This window comes from Tympanuchus pallidicinctus, unplaced genomic scaffold (assembly GCF_026119805.1).
Source record: "Tympanuchus pallidicinctus isolate F22 unplaced genomic scaffold, pur_lepc_1.0 scaffold2, whole genome shotgun sequence".
NCBI classification, from domain to species: Eukaryota; Metazoa; Chordata; class Aves; order Galliformes; family Phasianidae; genus Tympanuchus; species Tympanuchus pallidicinctus.
The window spans coordinates 6069761-6094036 of record NW_026294721.1 but is presented as its reverse complement, the minus strand read 5'-3'; the positions used below and the strand labels follow the sequence as shown (position 1 = coordinate 6094036).

General features: G+C 42.5%; 2 protein-coding genes and 1 long non-coding RNA gene across 9 annotated transcripts in view; 1 reads left to right on the top strand and 2 right to left on the bottom strand.

Moving 5' to 3' along the window:
* Nucleotides 1–6681, bottom strand: part of MAEA (macrophage erythroblast attacher, E3 ubiquitin ligase) — a 46870-nt gene extending 40189 nt beyond the window's left edge. Inside the window, exon 1 of one of the 4 annotated variants that reach the window (XM_052681403.1) lies at nucleotides 6507–6681. In XM_052681403.1, the coding sequence (XP_052537363.1) occupies nucleotides 6507–6551 (45 nt within the window). In that variant the 5' untranslated portion in view covers nucleotides 6552–6681. The other 3 variants (XM_052681405.1, XM_052681402.1, XM_052681404.1) reach the window with 3 other exon arrangements.
* The window catches only part of LOC128079856 (uncharacterized), a 237109-nt gene that overhangs the window by 109132 nt on the left and 103701 nt on the right, over nucleotides 1–24276 (bottom strand). The gene's annotated exons all lie outside the window — the stretch shown is intronic.
* The window catches only part of CTBP1 (C-terminal binding protein 1), a 221240-nt gene continuing 204199 nt past the window's right edge, over nucleotides 7236–24276 (top strand). The window contains exon 1 of one of the 4 annotated variants that reach the window (XM_052681396.1): nucleotides 7236–7309. The gene's annotated coding sequence lies outside the window, so the exon portion shown is untranslated. Of the gene's footprint in view, nucleotides 7310–11992; nucleotides 12123–24276 lie in introns of those variants that run through there. The other 3 variants (XM_052681398.1, XM_052681397.1, XM_052681395.1) reach the window with 3 other exon arrangements.

The window sequence follows — 24276 nt, the reverse complement described above, 5'->3', positions numbered from 1 at the left end:
GATGCTTCCTTGATACCGAATTCCTTCACCTTGCTTACTATCAACAAAAATTATTACATGTGGTGCCATTTCAAACATGAAGCAGAGAACACTAAACTGTAGCAAGTTCCCAGTTGAGCCAACAGCACATAAACATTTCTATGCAGAATCACTGAAACTCTTAATGTTTTTGTTTTCCTTTTTATTTCTTCCTCCAGCTCTTAGATAATTCTAGAGCTGAATTGGCATCCTTATTTCTAACTCAACTCATCCAAAATGTAAATTATATCATCACTTATTCACAGAATGAATTATTCTGATTCATAGCTCTTATCAATCCCTTTATTATCCCTTGTAGTGATATTTCTTTCTGTTCCTAGGCAAAATTAGAAAATTCAAAGAAAATTAAAAGAAAGGAGAAGTAACATATATCCAAAATGAGAGGCTTGGAATAATGGCTAGACTTAGGCTGAATTAGGTACAAGTGTGAATATGAATTCTTAAAGATACAGATCAAAAGAGAAAAAATAATTTCACAATCCTTAAATGCAGCTGTAGATCATTTGGATTTTTTTTAGAAATATTTTAATTTTTTTTTTTTCCAGTATAAAACCAAATAGTTCTTAGTTAAAAGTGCCAAAGAAAACATCACCACAATATTTGAAGCTGCTACTTCAAAACACTAGAGTTAACAGTGAAAGATCTTAGACTGCTCCTCTGCTACACATTTATTAAGCAGCAGCAATTATCCCAAATATTATCCACTTGTACAAGCTGCTAGTAGTGTATATCAGTACCTGTTCATTAAGTAAGTAAGCAGCTTTTGTGTAAGATCTCCAATAAGTTCAAGCAAATGCTTTACGAAGCTGCAGTATGGTCAGCCAGAACCCACCTGCATCCCAATGCAAGGTTGACAGCCACGTGCAGAGTCCTGCCTCGAGCCACACTACGGGCACAGACTTCCCACAACACTGGTTTACAGCCGCTATCTTAAACCACACCTCATAGGAACGCTCTTTGCTCTCCTCCTTTTAGGAGGGGAAATGAAGCATTCCTCCCTGCCTAAAGCAGCAGCCAACGGGATAAGATCATATAGCAGATCCACACCGTAAGCAAGTTCCTTTCTCTGGTTAAATCCTCCTTTATTCTCCAAACATTTGTTCATTTTAATCCAGCATCACCTGTTTAAATAAAAGCAGTTGCCACTGTCCTCCTCCACGTTTGCACAGCCATGAGCCTTTAGCTGGGGATCCTCTCTTTGGCCTGACTGCTCCCAAAATAACCAACTCCAGCTGAAGAGACAGCATTGCACCTAACGTATAATTAAGGATTATTGGCTCAGCAGACCTCTATCAGGAAACACGAACAACCAAAGGTCTACTCAATAAGATTACCTGTGTTACTTCAGTGCTCACTGCAGCTTATACAAGGCAACACCTAGAGTGCTCAAAATCAAAGCTGAAGTGAACCAAGTGTGGGATGTGAAACAGTTCTATTATTGGGTACCATGATAAAGATATCCTGACAACAAAACCTTGGTTTACTGAAATAGGCAATAACATATGTCAGATTGGATTAAGTAGCCACTGATACAGCATATTTCACATTCTGTATGAGCAAATACTTCTGTAGGGCGCATCTCGGGCTGTTCATTACGGGAGACCAAACACATAATGAAGGCAGCTTCTGAAGCTGACAAGGATTGATGGATTTTGCCAGTGAGTCCTTTTAAAAACACCCACCTGTGACAACTGCTTCCCTAAGCTTACAGGCTCTAAGGTGCACCGTCATGCTGCTTAATACAGGAACTACTGAAATGAAAGATTGAAGAGGAAAAGAGAATTGGCACTGGGTAGTCCCCAGCATCCAGTAAGGATTCATTCCTCCCACACAGAAAGTTTCTTCTTACCATGACAGTTTCCAGCACCAAAACCAACGACATGTCTAGCTCATGGCTCCTTGCTGCCTTAACTGTGTTTTCCTCCTGCACTGATCACTTGCAAATTGTATTTTATAGGGAGTGGACAGGGGTGGAAAAGAGACCAAATCCCACAGGAGCCAACTCCTACCCTCGCTGCTTTCCAAGGTTAAACTCCCCCTGCAGTCCCAATACCAGATTTCTCATTGAGCAGAAACACACTGCGCCGAGTGCAGCAGAGCAGCAGCACAAGGCGTCACGCCTGTTTGCTGGCATGCAAGCATGAGGTGTTGAAACAGGAAGTGCATGGTTCAGCAACATACTAATGCTTGGTATGGATATTTAATGCGTGCTGAGTGAGTCACAGCAGCCACTTTGAAGACAGATTTAGTGTGAGATACAAGCACTCACACCACATTAGCACAAAGCTCATTGACTACTATAGCCAGCTTCAGCCTTCCACCTGAGGAGCATTTCAGCCACTTACTGATCAACGACTGCCATGAATTTGCTGTGCAGATACACTGAAAGGGCACTAGGTATTCCAGCTGTATTACCTCTGTCCTCGTGTTGTCTGTACTTCTCTCACTGAGCAACTTCTGCTGTTGTACATTCAAAGCCAGACATGCACCACTGAATACTTCTGTCAAATTACAAAGCTATGATTAAAAAAATAAATTCCAATCAAGCGTATAAAGGGGGAAATAAAGATTTCTGCCTTAGCAGGAAAAAAAAGTCGACCAGAGTAATCTGCCATTTTCATTCAAGATTCCACATGGTGGTTCAGCGTGCACCTTCACAGTCTGCAGGTGATATAAAACTTGAAGCTGCTCATATGCCAGATGGTCATGCTGCTGCTCAGAGGGACCCCAAAGGCTGGAGAAAAGAGCAAACAATCTCACAGAGTTCAGAGGGAAATGTCAAACCCCGCATTTGGGAACAAAACACCAAATGCAGCAGTACCTACTGGAGACAAACAGGTTGGAAAGCAACTTTGCAGAGTAGAACCTGGAAGTCAGAGTGGACAAGCTGACTGTGCAACAGTAAGAGGCCTTTAGAGCAAAGAAGCCCAACAGCCCCCTGAGCTGTGTCGAGAGCAGCACGGCCAGCAGGGCAAGGAAGGTGAGCCTTCCCTTCCACATGAATTAGGCTCATCTGGAATGCTGTAATCAGTTCTGGGCCTCCTCTATAGGAGGGACACAGCAGTGTGCACAGAAAAAGGCCACAGATTACCAACAGGTTGGAGCATCTCACATATGAAGAGAGGCTGAGAGAACAAGGACTGCTTAGCCTTGAGAAGAAAAGGCTCCTGCTAAACCAAATCCACGTGCACTACACCTGATGGGGACAGGAAAGAAGATGGAGACAGACTACATCTCATCAGTAAGACGAGAGATAAAGACAATAGGCACAAAATGGAAGACAGAACAACTCCATGTAAGCAATTTTTTTGTTTGTTTGTTTTAAATTCGTAACAGAAGTCAAGCATTAGAACAGATTTGCCCATGGAGGCTGGAGGCTCCATCTTTGAGATTTTCAAGACCAAGCAGAACATGCTCTGAGCAACCTGCTCTAGCTGCCTCCACTTTGAGCTCAGCCGGTTGGAGCAATGCTGTGAAGTCAGGACAGAAACAACATATGTTCTGTTATCTGTTCTCCTATTAAAAGATCAGGTAGACATGGTATTTCCTTGAGAAATTAACATCTTATTAAGTCTGCTGCCAGTATTCCCCCAACACAGCTGCCAACAAAAGAAGCCAATCAGCAGCATTGAGATGATGCTCAAGAATTCTGTGCTTCCACAACTCTCATTTTGACCAGCTGTTTTTTTTTAAAGCAGATAGCTTTAAAAAACCACAGCTAACCCTAAACTGTTGCCAGTGAACAAGAATATCATGACATGACCATCCCCTTCTTTAAGATGGAAGACCTTACAGTTTTGGGGTCCTATTCCATTTTGCTTGCTAGTTCAGTTTAGTGATTACTCTCACTGCTAAGGATACAGATGAACTATCGAGCTTCTTGTCATCACTTGTTTATTAGTGTTTCAGCAAAGAACCACAATAACAATGCTCGCATTCATTCATTTTTAAGTTGCCAGCCTTCATGTTCTATCCTCCAGCTGAAGCCTGCAAAACTCTTGATCAGCAGGCTTTCTTCCCCCCCTCCCCCCCCCCAAAGATTCCACAGCACTTCGAATGAAGAATAGCTGGCAGCCTTCTTGTCCTTGACAAGGAGGAGGCACGCTGAGGAAATACTCAAGCATTATTTTATATGCTTAAATAACTTCTCTAGGTTCATCTGAAGAAGTCAGTTTACTCCTCCTCAGCTGAACTGCTGAAGAACAGCTGAAGCATTTCCACTTCTGCAGCTGCCACAATCCAGCAGTGGCAAAGGGATGTCCCTCTGCAGTTTTAAGCATTCTTCCACATGAAAGGCACTGTGTAGAACATACAGTGCAGAGCTATTACACAACCACTGTCTAGTGATGTTGGCATGAAGAAGCTAGTGGGAGAAAACATGAAGGACATACATATAAGTCTATAACCTTTTATATTTTCCTCACATCAGGGAAAAATCACCAGTATCTAAAGCTCCAGGAGAAATATCTCAAGCCACTGCGTTGGTGATCATAATTAAAAGCACAAACGACTGTGCATCATTTCACAAAACTGGAAATCAAATCCCCACAGGGGCTCAGTCCAGCGGAAACTTTTAGGCACCTGCCTGCCTCTTAGTAAACAAAGTGGAATTTGCTGTCAACATATTTCAGCATACTTGAGCCTTCTGTGATCGTCTCTGCCCGCCGCTTTTTCACCTTCACCACTAAATTGTTTTGATACATGACTCATGGTTAACAGCATTTAAGAGGTCATAAGAAAAGCTTTGAGCAGACATTACTATGGCAGGTTTTTTAAGCAAAAAAAAAAAAAAAAATGCTACCAAGGATTAGAGAAACAACTCAGCAGTTGAATGGGTGCTGGGAAGGATCAATAAACACCAACCTCCCTAGGAAATTTAAAGGGCATCTCACTCTTCTACTGTTTAGCTTCCCAACATTACAAACAACATTCCATCCTTCAATGTATATTTTTGTTCAGATTTGTCAAGAAAAAAGCAGGCTTGGGGGAATGTAAGAATTAGTCCAACACATTCTCCAGCTTTTAAATGGCTGGCACCTTGACAATTCGTCTTAAGTCACAACCAAGAAAACAAGAACTCCCTGATCCTCACTGCCAGTAATTTTTCAGGAATGTAACAAGCAGAGCTGCGATAACAACTGGAATAAGTCTGAAATGCAGCTGTAAAACGATCTTAACTTTAAGGGCCTTCACATTGCTGTGGCCATGGAAAGTGCTAGAGTGCTCTCGAAATGCATTTTAGAAATCAAGATTGATAGTATCAGGGAAACGGTGATGGAAAGACGCCTCTCCATGTAAAAAGAAAAGGGAATCAAGATTTCATTCTTCCGCTTCTTGGAACTAAATTAAAAGCTGGGAGGGTGGGGAATGAGGACATGCACAGGAAGAACACAGCCAAAAAGCCTGCAAAACAAACACTGCTCAAGGCACACAGTACTGACTGTGTGAAAGTGCAGTATGATCTCAGCATCACAAAGTTTAGCTGCAAACCACCTCCTATACACAAAAAGCTGCTGATGCACTGTCCTGGGAGATGCCCAAATCACTGTTCTGCACCACAGCTCCTTTCAACTGCCTCCCTCAGCCATACCTATTAATGTGGTACACCTCCTGCACACACCACCAGCGTCCAAACAAAGGTTTCCACTGATTCCTACAAGCATCATCACCCTTCCAGCTCAACCATTGCTGAAGCGATGACCTCAAGGCTCAGCCTTAAGTCCTTCAGTCCCTTCACCACACCGATGGCCAGAAGCCACCGTCCTTCAGACCCGCACAGCACGTTCAGGAACACTCCATGCTCTCAGCACAGCTTTGCCTGACCGTAATTACGTCGCACATATACCCCTACAGGCCTTTTTTTCACCCCCCTCCACTACATTCACTCCTTTTTTCGCGCGTTTTCCATCCTCGGGGAGGCAGGGAAGGCCGTTCTCCCCCCCTCCTCCCTCCCCTCAGCACCCCTCGCACTACCACACAGCACCCACGGTCCTCAGCCCAACCTGCCTTTCCCCCCCCCAGCCCTGCCTCCTCCCCACCCCGCAGCGCTCGGGGCCTGCCCCTTCTCCTCAGCGCCGTATTCCAGGCACGTCCCTCGCTCCACAGCGAGAAGCGGAGGAGGGGAGAAGCCGCGGTGGCTCCAGCCGGACGACAGGCGGGGGGGCGGCCGCGGGTAGCCCCACACACACGACACAGACGCCGCGGTACTCCGAGAGGCGAAAGGGAGCCGGGGAAGCCCCGCTAAGGCAGAGCCCTCCGCTCCCCTCAGCGCTCCCCAAGCTGGACGCGGGCGGCTCTGCCTTACTCCTGTTTGCCGGGCACCCACCTTGAGAGTGGGGTATTCCTGCACCTTCAAAGTCATTGAGAGCTGAGCAGCTGATTCCTGCACCGCCATCTTGGATCGGGCAACAGCCTCCCTCCTCCTCCTCCCCCGCCCTCCCCAGCGCGGAGCGGAGGCAGCTACCTACAGCGCGCGCAGCATGCCGGGCAATAAAGGCCTTCCTCCGCCCCATCACTCATGGAGACGGCGCGAACCAACACCACTCGCTCTTGCCCGCCCACGCCGCTCCTCCTCCTCCCTCCCCCCCGCCGCCGCGCCGTGGTTCGCTCTGCGGAACGGTGGTGGCGGAAGAGCAATAGCGGGGCGAAAGGCACCAACCAATGAAGGCGGTCCTTTCACACGCTTCGTTTATGAGCTTTCATACCGCCTTAGAGCTTGAGAAGCCGCGCTTGATTGGATGGCGCTGTTGGAATGGGCGGGGTCGCCTAGAAACACGGACAAATCAAACGCCTGAGTTAAGGATTACAGCACAGGGATAGGCGGGATGTTTAGAGTTGATGGACATCGAACCGCCCAGTCATTGTAGAAGAGGCGTTCACATTGCCCAATCAGAATCTGTCACAGATTTGAGTAGGCGGGACCTAAAAGTAAATTTTGCCGGTGACTTGAAACGGCCGTTTTAACGCTCTCTCGAGGTGTCCGGGAAGGGGAGGGGAGGGACGAGGGGCGGAGCCCAGCAGGGGCGGGTGTTGACAGGCAGGAGCACGGCCCAACAGTGTCCTGTCGCTCAGCTGACAGACAGGCGGCTGAGCGAATGGGAGGCCCGGCCAGAGATAAAGGGCGGGGCGGCATGCCCGTAGTGTGGCTCTATGCATATTGGCCGGGAGGGAAGGGAGGGGGCCGCCCTTAGTAAGTTCCGCGGGGTGGAGAGAGCGAGTGAGAGGCAGTGAGGCGGAGGCGGCGGGAAGAGGTTTAAATAGCGGAGACAGCGTGAGTCCCCCTTCCTTCAGATCCCTCAGCCCGGCCCGGCTCGGGCTCACCCTTCCCAACCTCTCGCTGAGGGGGGGCGGCCCGGAGCGTCTCCCTCACGGCTGCGGGGAGGCCCCGACCCGGCGCCGAGTTTTACCGGTGAGGGGCGGGAGCGGCTGCCTCGCTCGTCGCCTTTCCCCGGGGCAGGGCTGGGAGAGGGCGGCTCCGGCCGTCGGTTCTGCTGCGGCCGTTGGAGCCTGAGGGTGCCGCCTCCTCAACCCGGGACTTCGCACCGGGTTCGTGTTTCGGAGGCTCTTTCTCAATGGGTTCCTCTTAGCGCACCACACGGGGCCGTTCTGCTTCCACGAGTCCCGGGAGCGGTCCCGATGAGGAGCGGCGGTTCCGCGAGCGCACAGAGCGCTCTGGGACGGCGCCGTGCGGGGTGAAGGCGCTGCTACAATAGCGGTCCTCTACTCGGTGGTACGCGGGAACGGCTGCGGCTCCGCACGGCGCTGCCCCTCCTCCCCCGTGACCCCGGCACCGGCCCGCAGTCCGGGCGCGGAGCTCCGCGGGGCGACCCTGGGCTGTGCGGCCGGTGTAAAGCCGGTGGCTGCCCGTGTGGGACGATATTGTCGTGTTTTCCCTCGTTTCCCTAAGATGTGTAGTTGTGGGATTGCCAGCGTGCGGGAGAACGGGCTGCTCTGAAAGTAATGCCTCCTGTTTTACCACGCCGGCCCACGACATCGGGGCGGATGTTGGTGGGATGTCAGCACGGGTTGAAGCTTCCCACCGGTATCCCGTTACAATTCGTTACCGTGTGACAGATGGCAGCAGAGGGGCACCCTGACAAAATGGCGTCTGACATGGAAATGTTCATGAGCCAAAGGTGTGTCGTTGCATTCCTCTGTGTGGAAAATAATGGCACCCATTGACATTCACTGATGCTCGCTGAATGTTTATAGAGACCAAACAGTGGACGTGGGCACTCACCGCCTCTTTGTGCTGCATTTCAGCTCTGGCAACGGTGGTTCACCTCTGCTAGTTCAGGTTTTTGAGCATGATGCACAGTCTCTTGTTCATACCTGGCAAAAATGCATAGCTAATGGTGGTGACTGCACTGAAAAATAGTGTTTCATAGCTGAAATTTTGTGCTATCAAATAGTGCTTTGTTCTCTTTGTATCTGTTGTAGTTTCTGTTGGAATATGTAGGAAATATTACTTTTGATGTGACCTATGTTTCTCTACAAAAGTTCTTTACAGGGGGAGTGATGAGGTGCTGGAACAGGCTGCCCAGAGGTGCTGTGGATGCCCCATCCCTGGAGGTGTTCAAGACCAGGTTGGATGGGGGCCCTGGGCAGCCTGGTCTAGTATTAAATGTGGAGGTTGGTGGCCCTGCATGTGGCAGGGGATTGGAGATTCGTAATCTTTGAGGTCCCTTCCAACCCTGGCCAATCTGTGACTCTGTGAAAGCAAGTTTCTTGATTTGAAAGAGAGAGCTGCTTTTCACAAATGTTTGTTGTTTAGAATGTTTGGTAGTGTTCTTCGTTTCCAGTGGACGTGGGCCCAGTTGTATTTTCCTCACCCATAGACTGGTGGTAATTAAAAGGAGACATGTGAAGTTGTGTTGCTGTGTGTTAGATTCTCTTCAGGTTTTGACTGCAAACTATTTGCTCGTGTTCACTCTCAGCTCTCCTGATGCTGACCATAATCAGCAAATGTATGCCTGAACATAACATGCCAAGCACATGCCAGGTGCAAAGGCTTTGTTTAAAAGGTTTATTAGTAAATCCATTTGTAGTCGTTACACCTGGAATTAACGCTCATGTCCAGGCATGATCTTGGGGCCGGATTCTGCAGGATGGTTGGTGTAAGGATGGCTCTGACTCCAGCAAGGCTCTGTGCAGGGAATGGTTTATGTGAGCTTGTCAAACTGAAAACTTAGCTCAGTTGTTGCTGAATTTAGGAACATAATGGTATGGCATTCTTCCTGTTGTTCCAGTCTGCTTTAAATATTCTGTAAGCTAATATTTACAAGGAAATCTGCTGTTTAATATTCTATATCACTGATGTTACTCAACAGCTTTTCAACAGAACTGGGTGCACTTTTAACTCTTCAGATCCCTGTGTGATATGTGCAGGCACTGAAGAAGGGAATCTTCCTGTCTAATTAGCCCAGCTGTGTATATATTTGTCCAAAAATCTGATTCACACAGATTTTTCATACGTGATGTCCTCAGTGGTCCTTTTTGTTAATACAGTAGTTGATGTAACATAACACAAATGTTCTATGGATAAAGGCTGTGTGCTCAGGCTGGACCTGTCTTTAAGTTTGAGAATTACTGGTGATGGTTTGTCAGGCATTAGTAGCCAAAGTTAAAGGGCTTGCGTCGTGGAACAGATGGCCAAGTAACCATCATGTCAGAGAAAACAGCATGTATTCCGTGTATTCTTAGTTTAACACAAGAGGGAGCATGTCTAATCTTTAACCTTTAAATATTGCAACTTTGGAGAGGAAGCTTTAATTGTTGAGTGTCAACTAATTTATGTTCTAGGCTCCATGTACAAATATTGATACAACCTATTCATATTTCTGGCATGTTTTCAACTTTAGGTTCTAGCTGTTGATTTATAGTACAAATGCTGGCCTGGTAAATGTGGAGATAAGAACTAAGCTAATGATCTTTTGAGCTTGTTAAAATCTGTAGCTTCCTGCTGAATTTAACAAAATATTTATGGTTGTTTCTATTCGTGGATATGGTTATTCATATACAGAGGTTGTACTTTGTTCGTTAATATTAGGTTAATAAATGTCTTCTGCTTAACCTACCATACAAAGTTATCAAGCCCAGATTTAATTAAATTAAGTTCATTTTAATTGCCAGTATGGCTTTGCTTTTACAGGTCTTGTAAATTCTACTACTCTGTTCATAAATAAGAAACGCAAATTTGGAACCATTAAGAAGGTTTACATACTGCGTCTTGTTTATTTTTCTCTGTCCCCTAGTGGTGTAAATGGAATAAAAATCAGTTTCCATTTTGTATTTCTTGGCATTGTCCAGTTGAATCATAATCTGTTAATGCTTGTTCTTGTTTAGCATCTTACCGGTATATTAGCTGTTAATTACAATTAAACAGAGCATACAGAATCCTCCAGCCTTGTTTGAAGATGTCTTAGAGGCATTTCCAGTTGTTTTCCACTTTGCATTGATAGCCTCCATAGCAAGGTGGCAGAAGGGAATGTGCATCTCTGTCTTTTCTCTCTTTAGCACACAAAGCTGCTGTAGGGATTGGGTGTAAGGATTAGGTGGGACGGGGTGTTGCCATATAGGCAAGGAAGAGCTGTCTTTCCTCTGTGTAGACAGGTAGTTATGGTGCTGTCCCTGTTATGATGTGGAAGTGGAAGCCTCTGCTTTGTTCTGGTGAGTTAAGATGTGTATGAGATAATTAGAACCTCACCTTTCACATTAATCTCTCTGAAGAATGGAAGTTCAATGTTACGTATTTTTTTTTTTTACCGTCTACTGCATACATAACAAGGTGTTAATGGAAGTAGTTTGCCTTCAAAATATGCCCAGCAGCTCATTTGTGTCAGTAGGACAGAAATGTGAGGTGACCAATGCTATTTTCAGGTACCTTCAGATAATCAGAAGTTGTTACGATTTTTAGGAGATCTATGAGGATTTGGGAAATAAGTTCTTGGAGTATTTTGAGAGCTACTTATTGGGAAAATTGTTGCTGTGTTGAGTTATTCACAGCAACAGAGCATTTGTAAGGGGTTCCTCCACATGGATGGGTACAGTTTCATGTAATAGATATGAAACAGAGCTGCAGAATCAGAAACTCACAGAGAGCAGGGAGCCTTCTATGAACAAGTGTTGATCTGCTGAGTTCTGTGCGGATAAATGGGCAAAAAGCACACTTGGGTTTCTTGCCCAACTGTTTTCATCTGTTTTACATTTTTACATTAAATGCACAATTTTACCTTAAAATAAACAATTGATGTGCAGATCAAACACATTGTTTTCTTATTTTAGCATGACTGTGAGGACACTTGGCTTATCAGAGGAAGATGCGGGTGTGCTCAGCAAGCAGCTGAGGCTCCAACATTGCCTGGATGGATGGGGAACCAAACCCTCAGCAGAGGCTGTGGGCAGCCCAGCAGTGTGAGCAGGCCATGACAATTAGCAGAGATTGGGGGAATTATTCCCTGCTTCCAAATTTTGGGTGTTAAAGGATCTGTGAATTTACTTCGATTTAAATATGTGTGTATAGAGATGGAGGGGGCTGAAGTACACGACGTACATAAAACGCTTGTGAAATTTCATTTTTAAAAGAGCCCTATTTGCATTAAAAAACAACAACATCATTTGGGATGTGCTGCTCTGGTGGAAGTGCTCAGCCTGCTGTGCTCCTGTAACTTTGTGAGTGATGTGGGTGGGTGGGTTCGCGTGCACAGGGAGGGGGCTCACCTTGAAGCCCCCGTTGTAGCCGGCAGCACTTCGTTACAGCTCTGAGTCGCAGCCCCTGAGAAGTGGGGGGGCTGAGGAAGAAAGTGCTGACACAGCCCTAACTACGGAGCAGTGCCCTTCGTGCTGCTGCGGCGATTGTCCAGGCTGCGTTGTCTGCTTTCCTGTCATTGTGCCTCGCGTTCTTTTAATTCAGGGCATTTTTTAACTTTGTGAAAGTTTGCCATTATTTAAAGCCCGGAGCGGGTGGGAAGAGCAGAGCGGCGAGGCTGGAGGAGCGGGGACTTGTTCATCTCAGCCTGATCTTGTCAGTAACAGCCGAGCAGAGGGAGAGGGAGAGCAACTCCGGCTGGGGCAGCGCTCCAAAGGTTTGTCTGTTGTTTTTCTGCCGAAATTCCGCCTCGGTAGCGAAGCGTTCGGTATGCGGAGCGTTGCTCGCGATCCGCGGGTTCCGTAGTTGCGAATATGTGTGCGTTTCGGGGGCTGTTTGCCAAAGAGAAGCTTTGCCTGCTTGTGTGTGTGTATGTGTGTGTGTGTGTGTGTGTCGGGGAGAGCGAGTGTGTTACGGTCGGGAAACGCTGAAGAAGAAGAAACCCTGTTGGTTCTCCATGCAAATGACCGCTTTGGTTGTAACAAAAGCCTTGATGTTGGGCTTGGAAAAATGATCTGACAGTGTAACAACCCCAGGCCACTTTCGCCATGTTTTTGTTTATTCATGTTTCATTCCGTTTGCCGTCGCTATCGCCCAGATGTTCCCGATTTCGCCGTTTTTTACACCTTTGTGCCTTTTTGGAGTTAGCAAGGAAATGTGTGCAAGAATGTTAACAAAACGGCGAGGTGTTGCAGATGTTTATACTTTAGTTCTTGCGCTCGCCGATCCTGGCAGAGGGATACCGTGCATATGAAGGAACGTTAGAAGCATCTGCTTTAACTGCCGAGCTTGTAATTTCCAAATGTGCCCATTGTAACTTGAATATTCGCATAAACAGATGAAGTGAGCACGTTCCCGGAGCGGTGGGGCCAGTCCAGAGCTCGTTTGTTTCCTAGGGAGGGGGAAAAAAAAAAGGCAGCGAGTAAGAACGAGGAAAGGAATATCTGTGACACACCATGTATGCTCCTAGATAAACTCCTGCCATCTCGGAGTGCCTTTAAATATTTGAACAGCTTCTGTTAAGTCAAATAAAATTGGTTACCATGAGAGACAAAAAGTGTAATGGAATAGTTGGGCACACGGATGAAAACCTGAATGTAAAATTGCTTCAGAACCATTCCAAGAATTGAATTAGGCTGAAAATCTTTTTAATAACAGTCATAGTAACACGTTTAAAGGTTGGAGCTTCTGAGATCCTGGAAAACAACACAGTACAGAAGCAGCAGAGGATGGCATGTTCTTTTGCGGTTGCATAAATCGAAATGTAATCGTCTACTAATGATATTAAAATCAATCTGTTTTTAGGATTTTATGCTTGTTGAGTGTATCAAAGCATACACAAATAAAAATCTTTAATCTTAAAGGACAATGATTCAATGTCCAGAGCCAGTGGTTAAATCAGATGTGGTAACTATGGTGAGAGGTAAAGTTACTTAGCTTCTCACAGAGCGTGCATATGTGGATTTCTTTTTTGTATAATGGAGATTAAGGAGAAAAGGATTAGAGAATCTACAGAGAAATTTTGAGCAGGAAACCTGTAGCCTTGCTCTGGGAATTAGCACAGAGGAGGCTTTTAGAACAGAGGCAGGATGGAAGTAAACACTCCTGTAATATATATTGATGATAATTCTAGAAAGGAATCTTTCTGCTTGGGAATATCAACAGCAGCTCACGCAGGAATGAAATCAATCCTCTCCACATGAAAACAATCCTCCTACTCCAAGAAAAACAAATAATCAAAACCCAGCATAGATCTTTACCAAGTGACAGCATAAAATCAGGTGAAGTCTGATATTCTGAATTAACTCATTTTTAGGCTATTGCAGAATAAAGCAATATTGATTATTTGGACTGCACTGCACTCCTATTTTTCATCACTCAGGTGATATGTATTTAGGGTTTCTCTGAGGAACTTCAAAAATGGCGGTCGTACGAAGTGGGAAAACTAAACCAGAGTTGAGTATTTTAGCCAGTAAATATTGGGGGAGTTTGGACTGCAGCCAGAGAGACTCTGACCTTGTTTCTGGTTTTCCTTGAGTTGAGAGGGTGCAGCATTAGCATGGGCTTTTCAGGGAGGAATTTGAGATTATGCTGATCAGCTCAGGGGGTTGTGGGTAGGATCGCCGTGCCTGTCTGTAAGTGGTGCGTTCTGAGAATTTCTTGGGTTACAAATGAATAGCTATTGGGAATATATAGGAAACAGAAGGAGGAGAGCTCAGGCTTCGTTTCCAGTAGGGCAGAGCCATTTCTCACAGAACATTGCACTATTACAGTGTAGAGACAGGTTGGGAATAAGAGGTGTTCAGCTTCCTGCTCACAGGGGTTAAAACTTTCAAGATGTTACTCCTCTTGTTAGAAGCATCTTTGACTAAAAAAAATTAATAATAATAAATAAATATTAAAGTTCTGAGTTTCCCCTCCCTGCTAATGTAGTGACTGGAAAGAAAACCTATGGAAGTCCACAAGAGATGTAGGAATTCAGTGTAGTTTGTACACTTGTTATTAAAACTCTGAAGATATTTGTGGGCTTGCTAGGAAACCTTTCAGGCCTTTGTGGGTCATAATCCCACGCTTTCCTTTCTCAGCTGTTGTCAGTGTGTTATCAGATACTGTTCAGGAGAGCCCATTCACTGCTACAGTGCTGCACTGTGTTAAACATGTGAATGGAATGTGCATTTTTGGACTTCAGGCAAGCTGATAAGTAATAGGCCCAACTGCACTGTAATTCAGGTTGATTACGGATCTTTATCACTGTAGAGACCACAAATTTTATTAATTTTTCTTTTTAAATTGTCATCTCTTGAAAAATATTAAAACACACAAAATGATATTATGCCCTAAGTGGGAGACAGAGAAAGAAAAGGATTCCTTATTGTTGTAGTAGGGGACAATACTTTGCTTTTTTCTTTTGTTGGAGTTGACATTAGACTTGGATAAGTACATTGTTATTGCATTCATAATCATTATTTCTGATGAAATTTTATATTGACACAAAAAGCTTCCATACACTGGAACAAAACTCAGATTTAGCTGCTGATACATGATAATTAATTTAATTGTTCAATGTATTTTTGAATTGTTTTATCATTTTTCTTCATGAGGGCCATGCTGTGTGTAAGAGATATGTATGCCTGATAAGTCACGTTCAGGACACTGTACAGCCTCATCGATAAGACAGTGGAAGTGTCGTCTTTGCTTTGCTATTAGATTGAGTCAAATCCATTCTCCTTTGTTTCTTCATCCTTCAAGATGATAATTCTTTCTAAAGTGCTTCAGTATCTTTTGATGAAATTTTGAGACAAGCAGTATTTTTGTTTTGGAGGGACACGCAACCAGTGGATGGTGTTTACTCATATAATGCTTTAATATTTGCTATGAAAGTCATTAATCACTGAAATAGATCACTATTTATTTAATAATGAAGTGTATCCAGGAAGAATCCCAGGGACAGTGCTGATGATGCATTTCCAGAATGTGGCTATTTCTGAAACTCTCCAGGTAGCTGGTTATCAGGTGGCTGGTTCACACCTTGATATTGAGTCCTGGCAGAGTGTCAATCTTGAGTATTGGCAGAGTCTCTTAACATTTCAAACAAGAGATGGGTCTTAACTGACTTGCCCAGCTGTTCTGCTGAGATTCAGCCAGAAGTGTAGTTTTAGCATCATCTTAGGATGTTCGGGTGTGGGGGAAAAGGGACACTACTTCCTCTGCAGCCTGTGTTAGCTGCAGAAAGGGAGCTTCTGGCCTTCTCAATTGTATTTGAAGATTGCAAAGGCAAGAAATTGAGAATTTCACTGCAAACAGGCCTGTGCTTGTGTTCAAACAGATGACAAGTTTCAGTTAAGTCACTGGATCTTCAGAAGTTGAGTGAAGATTTGAGGATTGTTTTACAATATTTGTCGTGTTCTGCTTGTACATGCAATGGAAATGTGCGTGGAAATTCTTCAGTGCTGAGCTGGCCAGAGGTGTTTGAGAGATGATTCTCACTCCATTTTCACTTCATGTGAAGCTATCTAAATAGGTTTCAACTGCAGCGTAGGGTGGATGGAACAGCTTAGTGTTGAAAGAATGTGAAGCAAAGTTTAGAGAGAATTAGAGTGAACTGTCAGCCTGTACAGGTTGTTCATCACAGTTCATGGTATGGTGATTTGCCAAGGGCTGATAAATTTATCAATAAAGCCCTTGCTCAAGAGGAGCAGGTAAATATTAAATTGAACAAATTGCGGTTGGAAATACAAACTGTCTTACAATTCCACTGTTACCTTCATGTGTTTCTCTCTTGAATTATCTGTTAGTATCTTTACCTGCTACAGTAAATTTTGTTACCGAAAATGGTCACCCGCCGCATTCTGTTCTTGGGTGTAGTTGAAAAAGACCCAACACTCGAAAATACAATTTTGTAGTTTGAAGAGTAAGTTAATTCTAAAAAAAATCTTCAGAATCTTAAAAATAAAATGTCTTCAACAGTTTTCTGTTTGTCAGGAATGTTTTTTCTTCATCTGAAGAACAAGCCGATATGGCTTAGTTTGTGAAATGTGTTTATACAGTGATATTTTCTCTCCACGCAGTGCCTGGAATATGTCTGAGAGCATAAATAATAGGATAAATAAAAGTTTTTGTATCCAATCAGCTTATGTTTATCTTTTTCTGTAAGAAGTGTGGGTAAGGAGAAGGGATTTCTGGCTTTGAGAGACTGTGTGCCCTGTCTGGAAGATTCTGATGTTTCTTAGCTTGGTAAATCTTAGAGCCACAACTGTTGATGGTTTTCCTTTAAACAATAAAGATCAGGTGTGTTTTCTGTGGAAGTCATTATAGGTATTGCTTTGTTGTTAATGCATTTCTCTGCCTTTCTAACCATGCTTGGGGTGAGGAAAGGTATCCAGTGAGGTTGTGAACTGGTAATGCCTGTAGAGGTTGGAATAACCTCCCTGTGTTTTGCAAGAAAATAATGACATTTTTAAAGCTTTTGTGTGCCCCTTTTTCTTAAATCTGTCCTAATCTGTCGTCGTTTCCTTGTTTTGCTGCCTGATACTCCTCCAAGAAAAGCATAGCATGATATTTTCTTACATCTTTAACTGCCAAACGTATGGGAGCGTGGATGCAATCTCTTGTTGTTTATGCTACTGTGTGACAGAAAAGTAGAGGTAGAAGTCAGTAATAAATTAATAGATAATCTTGAGTACTTTTAAGCATATTATCTTTGCTGTTGTTGTTGTTTCCTTTTTTTAAACATCCACTCTCCTTTCACCCTCCATTGCTGCTGTGAGGGAGTGATATCAGTGTCACAGCCATTCTGGCTTTTCAGCATAAGTGATGTGAATTTGATCTAATGCAGTTAGTATATCATTCCTCAGGCCCTCTGGTAGGAATAGATAGGAAAAACAAAAGCCATAATATCCTCCAGTGTGAGCTGAGAGAAGGTGACCAGTGGAATTTTGACAGAGCGCAGTTGGATTAATTTGTTGTACTTGAGCTCTTGCCTATTGGCTGATCTGTTCACCCAAAATCTTGGCACAGAAATTAAAGAAAAGACCCTTTGTCAAAGTATCTGGGAAAGATGCTCTCGAGAAAGCTGCCATTTCCCATTCTGCTCAGTAACTGTGGGACAGGAAATTGGCTCTGCAGATTCTTACCCCCTGGGAAGTCAGACTGAGGAAAGTCAAGATCGTGGTAGGGTCACTGCTGTATGAAAGCTAAGCAGATGAAATCCTCTAATCTATTTAAGATAAACTGTATTACTTGGAGCCCTAAATTGTTAGGCTGGTGAAGATGTCAAAAACAAGATGACATAGTCATTCCTTTAGGAGCAATTTGAAATCTAACTTTACTGTTCCTGACATCACTGTATCAAAACAAACTCTTATATTTTGATTGTAGGTCAAAGTTTCTGGACCTTATTGATACTTATTTTGAAGAGACTTAATTAAATGTAGGTCTCACTGCTTTCTACTGCTACGTTCACCCATGAAAGACAGGGACTGTGGAACTGCTGGGAAAAAGATTGCTTGCTCCCATTGAGCATGGAGGGGGATAATGCTGCAGGGGACAGGAAGTGAGCAGTAGTGTAAGAAAGGATAGTTTCAAGTTTCTCCTTAGCTTTGTATGGCAAAATTGATAGACACAAAATGAGGAGATATGGCAGACATTTAAATCAATTTTGAATGTCATTTAAAGTTTGCAGTGCTTGCTTTTTTTCAGCTTTGATTTTCACTACATCTCTCTTTGTTCATCTTCTTTTTTCTTTCCAATTTTATCATGATTTTATAGTGTTTTGTCTTACAGTAATATATTCTAAACATAGTATTATTATTATTATTATTATTGTAATTTAGAGCTCACAGTGATAACTTTGCTTGCTAGTCACACACTTCTCAGAAATGTCAGTAAGATTTTCTGTCCTTTTGGATGTATTTCCAGTAAGGGCAATGCCTGAATAAAATAAAGAAAGGTACAGCAGTTTAATCTTGAGGTGATAAATAATAGATTGTGATTGTCTAGATCCATCTTGAGGTAAATACGGAGTCTGTTAGCAAGCTGAAGATGTAGGCTAGAGTTTTCTGTGTGGAGAGGTGTATGAGATAAAATGTTAAGCTGACCTTTCTAAAACATCAGCAGCACCTTCTGATGAAAACTGTGACTGGTCTTGGAAGTTCCTCAGTGTGTTTGTTTGCTTCTGTCTCATTAAAATACATGTAAGTATTTTCTGTTCCAGCGTTGTGATTTTGGAAGCATTTTTCCATCTTCATAGCAATGGTGAACAAGATTATTTGAGTATTTTAGTTGGTGATCCCCAAATTGTTTGGATGAAGGTCCAGTCTAAAAATCTTTTCTACTGATTTAGAAGCATGAATGAAATATTCTGACTCTTGAAAGTTAAGATTGAATTGTGAGAAGCACAAACCATGTGAACAGCTGGGCTCGTAGTGTTTTCAGGAAGCCACTTCTCTGTATGTGCCAACCATTTCCATACTGTTGTGTGCTGTGGGTTCTGACAGTATCTCAGGATCTTCATAATAAAACATCAGTTGGAGAAGAAACGATCTGGGCATGAAACAGTGGCTTCTTTCATACCTCGTGCCAATTCCTTCCAACTTTTCCTTGAAGTTAGAGCACTGTTCCTTGCTTGATATGTTGATAATCTTGTTTTATAGAAATTAAGGTGTTGTTTTTGTCTGCATTCTCAACTGTAGTATTCAGTCTAGAATACTTCTGTATCCTAGGAAGAGTGTTGTCTTCAATTCATCATTTAGCTTTACACTCAAATTATCAAATTGTTTTAGCATCTGTCATCTTCACTAATGGATTTGTACAGCACTTTTTTAGTGGTTCAAGCATCCATTTCTAAGAAAATGCCCACTGCAGCTTCACAATTCTTTCCTAAATTGGTAACTGACATGAAATTGCTTGTAGATGGCAGTAACCAAATTTCTTAAATTCTAGAAGATGCTGTGCATGTACTGACGTCCCCAAAGCCAAAGTGTACCTAAAACTGTCATCAAGATTTTTTTTGAGCCAACAGCTATTTTGTTGTGAGTGTGGAAAAGTCTCTTTTGTTAACAGGTCATTACCAATGCTAACTTAGAAATGACAGTCATTATCATTGCAAATAGTAACCACTGAATATGTGATGGAAAACACCCAAAGCAGGCTATTAAATGCCAAGTGGTTAAAAACATGCAGTGCAAATGTTAATTTGTCCTGTCATCTTGGGTAGTTAGCATGGCATCTGATGAGGTAGTAAACCTGTTTTTCTCTTCAATTTGCTTTTTTTGTTATTAGCAGTTTTAGTGTCTGGTTTAGAGCTTTGGAATCACAGAATTGTAGGGGTTGGAAGGGACCTCTGGAGCTCATCTAGTCCAATGCAGTGAAAAGCACAGTGTAAACAAGAAGGGTTACAGACATCAAATAGTTGTAATAAGAGTTGTTTGAAGAATGTTGTAAAATTGTGGTTCAGATTTGGTGCACTTTGATGACAGGGATTTTATGTATTTCTTCAGCACAGGATTGCAGCAAAATTCTGATTGAAATAGTGTTATGCCCAGCTACTTGTCAAAATAATCTGTCCAGATGTAATAGCTGACATTTCTCTTTATCCTAATGACTACATTGTTTAGTTTCACTAATGTGAAAGTTTTCCACAGTTTGCAGCCCGATTCACATTCTTTGAAATTGGTGTTGAAACTGACATCAGGTCTGACAATAAAAATAGGTCTCATAAAAGCAGTAGCAGACCACACTGGATGACAATTCAGCATCCTCTTATTGGTGGCTTTTCAAGATCTGTATATGTACCACTGGATAAGACAAACTCAAGGTTAGATAAGACTGAGCTCAGTTTAATTTTTAAATGAAGGAAAAATTTTCGAATAAAGGAAAAATATTACTGTACAGTAACAGGCATTTTATTTTACGTGTATGCTGATACTCTAGGGAAGAACATGATTTTTAAAAACCAACCATTACAAGTAATGAAACAGGTACATATACAAAATTAGTAATGTATGGGGTTTAACAAACAAGTGATGTATCAAAGAAAATTGTTTCCAGCAGCATTTTCTTTCTGGTTTTATCTGTTACCCTTGACAGACTGTACTCACAAGCAGCATAAGCAAACATCCTGTCTCTCTTTAGTCTTTCTACCAAAATAAATAATGTTACTTTCAACCAAATACATTTCACTTTAGGTCTGAGAAAGACATATCGTGGCTGTTGGCAGTCGTGTATTTCAGAACGGACTTTGTGATGAAGGCTTCCCTCATCAGGGCTGACTCTTGTGTAGCTAAGAAGGTTATACGAAGTGTGTGTTGGGGAATTTCTGCTGTAGTTCTTGTGTGGGAAAAGAATTTGTCATGTTGCCAGCTGCACAACCCAGAGCCAATAAGAATCTGGAATTTGAATTGACAGGCCAAAAGCTTTCATTGTTTGGGTTTTCAGAGATCCTAATACAATCCAAAAAGGATCTTGAGAATTTTCTGTTTTGAGACATGTGCTAAATCTTGTGTGAGATGAATCAGAGTTGAATCAATACAGAATTTATATTTATGATGTCTTATAGATCCGTTTTCACTTCTCCTGGATATTACATCCATCTTTTTTTCTTTGAGTATGACTCAAGTAATAGAAGTTGGATTGACATAGTGAATAGTTAAAGCTTGCAAACATCTTTCTGGTAATACAGTTACTTAAGTGTGATGTAGATGGACTGAACTGTAAGTGATGCTTGCTTGGAAGTATGACAAGAGCCCAGTGGATGTGCTGCACTTTTCTGTAGTGAGATCTTTCATGGACTCCACTGGACTAAGCAAGAATGTATGGATGTGTTGCTGTAAGGCTGCATTATTCAAAAAATCTACCTTCCTTCTTTCATACTAGTAAGAAAGAAGGTCAGCACTGTAGGTACGTGTCCCCCATAGAGGTTTGGAGAAGAAAGTTTCAACGGCTCTCTGCTCCTTCAGGGCAAGTGTGCTATAGTCAAAGAACAAAAAACTGACCTTATTTTTAACAAATATTCTTAATGTGGAGGGAGGAGTAAAGAAGGCTGAACTTAGCTTCATTTTAACTGCATACCCTGTAATATACTTCAGATGTAAAAGCGGAATAACAAAAAAATGATGTGCTGACAGTTTTCAATTTTCCACTTTTCAACTGTAGAATGTCTCACTGTGGGTCATTGCATCCATGTGGGTTATGTTAAGAGTTATGAAATGCTATTATTATTAACCAAAGTAACTTTAAGTATTTGTGAGAGCTCTGGAACAGGAGGATTTTGGGGAGTGTGCATCTCATTCAATTGTGAAAAATAAAATTCATAGGTAATCTTAAAACATTGAAGCAAGCATTAAATTTAATTCTAGTTCCACATCTATTTTTAATCTGAACTATTAATTTGGGCAAGGTATTAATATTAGAGACCCCGAGAAAGCATAAAATAGTCAAACCCTCAGATGTCCTGAAAGTTTGTGTTAAAACAAGGGTCTGGTGTCATGGAAATGGCTTGGAGCTTCTGGATGGGATGCCTACTGCTTTTAGGTACAGATCTTCAGATGGCATTAACAGTAAGAGAATTTATGATTTAGAGATGGCAGTGGAATTTGTTTTCTGGATTTGGTTTGTCATAGAAAACCTATAAAAACTTGTCTTATGTTGATAAAGTCATAGATTGACATGATAGTGACATTTACATGATGCTTCTACCTTTCTCTGTGGATTTAATGGATTTGGATTCTAGTCGATGAACAAGGTTGGTATAGACCTGAAAAGTAAAAGAATGCCTACTGTATCTGCTCTGTTTTAGTAACTTTTGCAGCACAGTTAAGCACATTCGAGCTGTGTAAAACTATGTTACACAATTAAACACTATTGAGCTACGTAGTTGACATCTGTTTGGTATTAAAACGTATCTGCTGATGCTCTTGTGGCTCATTTCTACCAAAGCCAAATGTTTTCCTTGTACTGCCACTGGAATCAAAGGGGAAAATCTCAGTGCTCTTTTGTGCTGGTATGGCCAAGCAATCACTGACATGAAATCGAGATAATTCCTTCAGGATTCCTTTGTATTCCTTCTCAGTTTCACTTTAGGAGAGGTCTTTTTGGTAAGTGTCCAGAAGTGTAGGGCTGAATGCCTGTGAGAAGACAACAGAAGTTAAAGCAAAGAGCTTTCACATAGAATTCTGGCTGATAGACCTTCCTCTCAGGCAGAGCAGGCAAGAATTAGACCTGTTACTCACAGTTCTTCAGTATTCATGACCAAAAGTCTGAAAATTATCTACAAAAGGAGTTTTCAGTTTTGCTTTAACCAGGCTGTGTAGCCTTTTTTATTTCTCTATGATGAATTCCTCTTAAAAAAACAGCATTTTCTTTTGATTTTTATTTTGGGCAGGTGTTTTTTATTAAGGCAAAATTAAGTAAATGAAGAAATAATTTAAGATTCTTTGCAGACTTCTTGTTTTCTTGTTTGATGGCACTCTGTACTCTGGATTTGCAGTTTCTTTACAAGCAGCAAGATATGAGATGCATTTTATTGTCATGTCTGTAAAATCTTGACTTGGAGAGCAGATTAAAAGGAGTTAATATGAAGAGGAGTTTATGAAGGGCTGCAGTAACAGCTTTTCAGGTGTGCAAGAAGTTTTTGTAGGGTCATGGTGAAGAATTACATGAAATGATGGACTTGTATGAGTTAGTCAGGTTGAGCTTTACTGAAATAAACCAGATTTTATTTTGTTTTAAAGCATAATGACACACAAACTCTGGGGTTAGCTGCTGGCAGTCCTATGCAGTCTATGTTAACCAAGACCTTAAGCTGCAGTTTGGACAACTTGTGTCAGGAATGACAGAAGTGTAGATGAGCAGAGCTGGGAAGGGAGTGGCCAGACAACATTTTGAGCTCGCTCTTCCAATTTTTTTTTTCTATGAGCCTAAGAATAGAATAGGACAAGCATGAAAAGTCTGTGTACTTGTAACTTTTTTATTGTGGTTCACAAGGAAAGAAAGTTAACTTCTAGTCAGCTTTCATCTTTTTTTTATTGATTTTGGGCATGTGTTCCATGGCAGTGAACTACCAGTGCTAATTAGCATATGTGAGTACTTTCCAGTATGACTCTGTAAGCGCTATATCCCATCAGTTTGCCAAGATTCAAGTTGTCTGTTCATTTCAGGGTGTTCTCTAACACTTGTAATGCATGCAAGGCCATTAGTATGCAGCTGTTCAGCAGTGCCAGTCAATGAGTTGGGGCGATCTGTGCTTCGTTTTTCTTTGCTTTTGAGAAAATGTCTCTTCAGAACGCGCCAGCTTTTCCTTTTCTGCAGTGTGGCCTTAATGATAGGAGAGACAGCTCTGGAGCATTTTCTTCCTGTGGGTTTTTTAATCTGGTGTGGCCTGCTATTTTATGAACTCTCTAAGTGCATTTGGGTAAATGCTTATTCAGCCCTTGTGGGTTTATTCATGACTATATCGCTGAAGTATTTGGGAGTTCATTATGTTCATGCTTCCACATGAATGAAGTTGTTTTCTCTGAAAGTTGAGTTTTTAAAGATTTTTTTCTTGTTAATTTCCAAAGCTGTTGGCCTACTGTTATGTAATTGTGCAATTACTCCTTATGTAATGGAAGCTCAGCACTGGAACATATTCTTGCTCGGCCACGTGTGCTAATTTCCACTGCTGAGTCTCCAGGAGGTGGGTGGGAGTTCAGGTGCATGGTCCAGCCTCTTCTCTGTTTGCTCTCAGTTTTGGTTCCCATTTAAAGATGAGACATATAATAAGAGAATGTCCTGGTACCCTCCTGGCATAGTCTGACACCAGCAGTAACCCATTAAAATTCTTGAGAATTTACTGGTCCACCTGAAAGTCGTGCCCTAAAATGTAGTGGTTGGAT